This window comes from Anastrepha ludens, chromosome 5, assembly GCF_028408465.1.
Source record: "Anastrepha ludens isolate Willacy chromosome 5, idAnaLude1.1, whole genome shotgun sequence".
NCBI classification, from domain to species: Eukaryota; Metazoa; Arthropoda; class Insecta; order Diptera; family Tephritidae; genus Anastrepha; species Anastrepha ludens.
This window is the reverse complement of record NC_071501.1, coordinates 104,141,845-104,147,862: the sequence shown is the minus strand read 5'-3', so window position 1 is coordinate 104,147,862 and position 6,018 is coordinate 104,141,845. Positions and strand designations below refer to the sequence as shown.

General features: G+C 38.1%; 1 protein-coding gene across 2 annotated transcripts; it reads left to right on the top strand.

The window, feature by feature from the left end:
- The first annotated feature begins 282 nt into the window (after positions 1-282).
- LOC128864165 (basic-leucine zipper transcription factor A) lies at positions 283-5,777 on the top strand. 2 transcript variants are annotated; one of them, XM_054103686.1, is made up of 4 exons: positions 284-477; positions 814-905; positions 3,825-3,923; positions 4,055-5,777. In XM_054103686.1, exons 1-4 carry the CDS (start codon positions 460-462, stop codon positions 4,947-4,949), a joined length of 1,104 nt encoding a protein of 367 aa, XP_053959661.1. In that variant the 5' UTR covers positions 284-459; the 3' UTR covers positions 4,950-5,777. The 2 variants fall into 2 exon arrangements, with proteins under 2 accessions (XP_053959662.1, XP_053959661.1); XM_054103687.1 differs by lacking the exon at positions 3,825-3,923 and having other exon boundaries at positions 283-477.
- The last annotated feature ends 241 nt before the right edge of the window (positions 5,778-6,018 follow it).

The window sequence follows — 6,018 nt, the reverse complement described above, 5'->3', positions numbered from 1 at the left end:
AGAAGCGCTAATAACCTGTATGGAAAAACATTCTGAAAATTTATTAAAACGACGGGAATATTCAGATATGGCAACGATGCGAATGAGAAATATATCAAACTTGGCACCACTGCCGTGCAGCTGATTGGCACACAAATCTTTCACTAAATTTAACGGATTCGGATAATTGAAAATACTACTCAACATGTTTTTTTAATCATCACTTGTAATGTGCTTAAACCATTAATATTTTCCGATCACATTTTCTCTCTTGATAAACTATTACTAAATTATTTAGCGGTTACAACTTCAAACCGATAGATGTCGCTGTAGCGCGATGCGCTGAATAGCTTACGTGACTCCATTACATTTGACGTTTGCTATAGCCAAATTTTGACAGCGACTGCATTGTAAAAAAATTTTTAAGCGGACTTTTTTGTTTTCACAAAATATACTTAGGAGTAAAGTTAAGGATACGCCATGAATTCGGCGACGAAAGTGAGTAAAATTGCCCATTAGGCATTTATTTCCAGCGTTGGAGGTCGGCTTTCATTGCCCTAATTGTGGCGTCTATTAATTTTGTGGCACAGTTTGTCGGCCTTGTTTCCTTTTGGTTGGCTTTCGGCGCGCGTATTTTGCTCATGAGCTACTAAAATCATTCGTTTCGGGCCGGGGTATGCAGAGGTGTTTTTGGGGACGGACAACATTTATTTCGGTTTTTGTTTTGAAGTGTATTTCTAAACAATTACACTCGACGCCGCACCTCAACGCTGGGAATCCATTTGTGGGTCGGCTATATTGTTTGGAGTATTAATATTGGGTAATGTCTTGCAGGTTGGCGAAATTTTTACCGCCGCTGGACAAGCGTTTAGTCGTTTAGGTGATTTAACAATGCAACTACATCCGAATGCAGAATCACCATCAGGGTAAGTGAAATCTGTAGTGCATAAAATGTCATTAAATTTTATTTATGTTTTACATTGAGAAGGAGTAAAAAGTTATCTACGAGTGTGTAAAAAGAGTGCCAATAATGTAGTAATGGAATGTAATTTATATAAAATTTTTGTTAAGTGAATAGAGAAATATGCACACATTTCGGTTTATATATAATTCCTTATGAGAGAAATTAAAAAAGGAAGCGGTTGTGGTAAATAACAGTTTCATCAAGTTTTTGTGATGGAAACGCAAAGTAAATTTAATTCACTTGTTCCGTTGGGTTTTGTTGGAATTAACCGCTTTAACGTTTTGTCACGCCAATTTACAAAACAAAAAAAAAAAACTTTGCAGGAATTATGCTATTGATATAAATGCCGCAGTTATACTGGTCGCTTCGGCTCTATTGGCTTGAAGATGTAAATAGTTCTGCTAACGGTATTATATTTCGGTAAATGTTGAACTCAGGTTTAAACAAAATGAGGTGCTTTATTATTTTGCTGATTGACATGTAAAGGTTTTGACCATCAATTAATTACGGAGGCTACGTAGAGCTACCACGGAAAGAGTTTGTCGTACTCACTGCAATCAGTTTTACGTTATCAGAATGACCCAAAATTATTTATGCCCGGTTAGAGACTTTCACTTCAGTCGCATTTTATGTTAAGAAATCTTGCACGAAAATAATTACCTTTTCATACACTCACTGAAATCAACTCATCCTCATCTAACACCACCCTCCGTGGTCCCATTCCAAACACTTAGTACGATACTATTCCATCCAAGACCTAATACGGCTGCTACAACAAGAAGAATCGACTATCTAATTGCAAATGTTGGCTAAGATTAATTTTCAAAGAACGCGCTTGTGAGTCAAACATTCATGACATTTTATGCTTCAGCAGGCAATCTCTATGTTAAATTTTATGGGAAAACGAAAGAAGATCAAAGTTGGAGCTACAGTTGAAGTAGAATCGCAATAAATCAATTATGCTACTTGTCTTTAGACGAGCCATCTGTGTCATTCCGACTGTAGTGGAAACTTTCTTTTACCTCCTGTTGTTGTTGTAGCAGTAATACAAGCCCCGTCAGTGTAGGATGTATCATCGGTCGTATTCGCCTGGCTCATCTAAAGGTAGGCCCAGGAAACATGCTGTTTCGACAGGTTGCACAGTGCGGCCGATTCCCGAAAAGCTGGCCAAAACTCAAAAAATTAAGTAATTGATTCAAAATTTCTTACTCGGGGGTTGTCGGGGTCGCTGATTACGAATTTGATCTTAAAATTTTGAAAATCCACCCCCTTCCACCCCTATTGGCCACCCCCTCACGTGAAATAGTGTATATTCTAGAACATAATCAAGATGCATGTAAATTTATATGTTTTCGGGGTCGCTGATTAGCAAGTGGTAGCAGCTGAATCTTGTTTTATTCAGTAACCATTACTTTTTTGAGTAACCTTTAATAGGTTTCAAAGCAGCAGTTTGAAAACTCAAATTTTATAAAAAAAATTGCAAAAAATGTATCTACGTATTGCTGCAGCTAAAAATTTTGTGTCGAGGTATTGATATGTACTAAAGATTTCTCGTATTTTACTAACCTTCCGAAGATGATTCCATTTGGTTTTGTTCAATTTACTCCATTACAAAATCTTTCAAATGTGTACAACTTTCACTATTCATCGACAGTAATACGATGCTCAAACGAAGGCCACGTTGCGACTGAAAATACAGAGGATACTTAGGGTACAGGACGTTGCTATGAACGGGTTTCACTACTCAAGGCATTACTGTAGCCAACCCAAAGACAAAAAAACTCTATCTAGAAACTTTTTTTTTCGACTTTTGGCCAGCTTTTTGGGAATCGGCCGCACTGTGGGTTGGGTCCAGATGGAGAGGGGTGGTATGTGAGTAGGTTTTAAGGGACATGTGACAAGGTGGTTAGTGTTGTGCGGGGTGACTTTACATACCGGACATATGAGCCATATATGTACGGGGACTGGTGCTGGAGTGACAAGTCCTTGACAAGATGTAAGTTCGGGTTATGAAGGTAACGTATGACCGACTGTCGCTGTGGATAACTATGGTTTGACAGCGGAGAATGGCAAACTGTATTGACATTTGTGTTTCGTAATGAATAGTTTAACGTGAAAACAACGCTTCCAAATTCTAGAACTTTACTTTGGAAAAAATCTGTCCGCAATGCTCATAGAGCACGGGCGGCATCATCGGTTCTTATTTCTAAGGTACTGTGCATAAGAAAGGCCAATATAAATGGCCCTTATTTTTTCGAGCCATCCTGCTATCGAGCCAGTCAGCATAGCATTTTTGTTTCAGAAACACAATCAGCCGCACTTCGACGACATTTGGTTCCAATAAGACGACCCAACTTGCCATGCAGCGCGCTTAACAACTGAGATATTTCATTCACTATATTCCAGCCACCATTGACGCCATACGGCCAGATTTATTGGAAAAAGTAGTCAAAAATTAGACCGTTCGAATGGACCCTATAACCCGTAACCTCGGCGGACACTTGCCGAATATCATATTTATTATTATTAGAAGGCCATTACGCACTGCGACCAGAGCTGATCTATTGTGAAAGAATATCATATTTAAAAAAATAATATCAAATTATCTACCAGATTCCAACGATTATTCCGTTTTGTATTAGCACTTTAAGTTCTCAAGCTCTTAAAAAACACCCGATACTAGAGCCAAATTAGTATTTTGCTCTTCAATGTATTTGAGTTTTATGAATTTAATTTAATAAGCAAACACATTCTATCGTTTATACTAATTTTAATTTTTCAACATTAAATTTGTTCTCTCGCTATATTCCATGTCCATCTTCCATTGCCACCAATAACGCAACGCACGGACTTTTTATTTTCACTTTGTCACTTCGAGAAGGAAGTGGACTGATGAGGAGATAAATATGCTACATTCGTCAATAATACGTTTTTCGGACGATCTGAATAAAATAAGTTTGAGCATTAAAAATCGGACGGTGTAAGTTTGAAAGAAAAATAGTAAAAAAATCATTTTGCAAAAAGCCTTTTGGCTGTAAAGATGTAGCGAGAGGACATCCACGCATGTATGCAAAGAAATAATTCCATCTCTTGTTCTTCTTTGTTCGACAGCTCTCAAATACGACAAGCGCTTAAGAAGAAAGCTTTCGAAGATGCTGGCATACCAGCGAAACAGGTGCCTGTGCAGCAAGTGCAACATGTCATACAAACGGTGCAACAAGTGCCCACGCAACAGACACATGTCAAGCAGCAAACAATACAATTGAATGCAATACAACAGCAACACCAAACTGTGAATGTAATAACGCAGCAACAACAACAACAGCAACACCATCAGCCACAAACGCAAGCAACCACACCGCAAACGGTGCACATACAACATGTGCAACGCATACTGCCGGTGCAAGGTGCACAAGTGTCACAGCAGCAGCATTCACAACCGACACTTACCGTGCCACAATCGTTGCAAACATCACCGAAACAAATTATCATACAACAAACCAGCGCCGCAACACAAATCATACAACAACCACAGACGACCACAGTGACGCTGCAGCAATTTCAACAACTACAACAGCAACAAAAAGCGTTGCTAGCCGTATCGGCAGCGCCTACCATGGCCACGGTCACAGAGAATGTCGTCTTGCAAGCGGCAACACAGCCGGTGGTGCAATCGATGCAGCAACAACAGTCGTCGCAACAGCAGCAGCATCATCAACAAACAACGACCCAGCAAGCTTTAGTTGTGGGCAGCAGCGCGACTGCCATAACCGCTATTGCGCCAACGACAGTGATGGTTCCTGCTGCAGGCGTAGTACAGACGGCGGTGGCAAGTGGTGTAACAGCGACAACTACAGCGCCCCAAACAACCACCTCCATAGCTCTGAAATCAGGGCCAGATGTGATGATGACTTTAAATCGTATCAACACGCAGGAGCACGAAGAGGAATGCCTTCCTGCTGATGTGGTTAAACTGGATTTCGCGAGCGAAGAGGTAACTGGATGAAGTCTGGAGAATGCGGCGGTTAGCGATGGTGGTGTAGGCGGTGCCGATAGCGTGGAATGTGTGGCGGTCGAGGATGATGATTATTATTTTTTCAATGCAAAGAATTAAACATTTCTGCTTAGAAAAAATTGAGTTTATTAAAATTTAAAAATCAAATTAGGTTTGCAAAACTTGATTTAAATATAATTTAAATTGAAGAATGGCAAAAGTATTTGCTACAAAGTTGATTGCGGCACCTTGTAGAAACTGAAACGCGATTTTCAGTTTTTGAATATATACACTTACAGTTTGATATAGATTTAAAGTTAGTTTTCTTATTGTAAAATTATTGATTATGTTGATTAGTGAACGTTTCAGAAAACAAACAAACACGAACTCCATATATCACGAGCTGTGCCAAGTTTATAGAAAATTTTAATTCTCAAAATATTACTTAATATGCATAACTCATTTTCTTTTGCACCTTAGCTAAATTCCATTCTTGCACATTTGTTCTTCATGCTCTATTTTTTTCATCTTCCTCGACACATCTAAACACCTTCGAGTATTGTTATCATCTGTTCTTTTTTCTAACGTTCATTGGCAACGGCAACTATGCGTATAAAATGTACAAATTGAACGAAATAAATAGGCTAAATGAAGTGAATGAAAGTCGTAATACACTCACCACGTATGTAAAAAATTTATAGGAGGTGAAAAAACGAAAACTTAAAAATGGGATTGTTGAAGGTACTACATTTTAAACTATTTTACTTAAATTTAAATTCATTAATTTTGTATAAAACAAACAATGAATCATTAAAACTGATTATGTTTAAATAAATCAAAGTTGAGTCAAATTTATTTTGCGAAATAAAAGACTAAATAGAGAATAGATTACTAAATACTAAAGTATTTAAGGGGTTATACGCAGTTATGACTTACAAAAAAATCGAGTTTTTATTGCATTTTTGTAATGTACATATATTCAAAAGTATACGCACGAAATTTGAAGTAGATCTAAGCAATACCCTCGGAGTTATACCTAAATATGTAGAGATGCCTCGGCACGTTTTAAGGTAGGTATTGA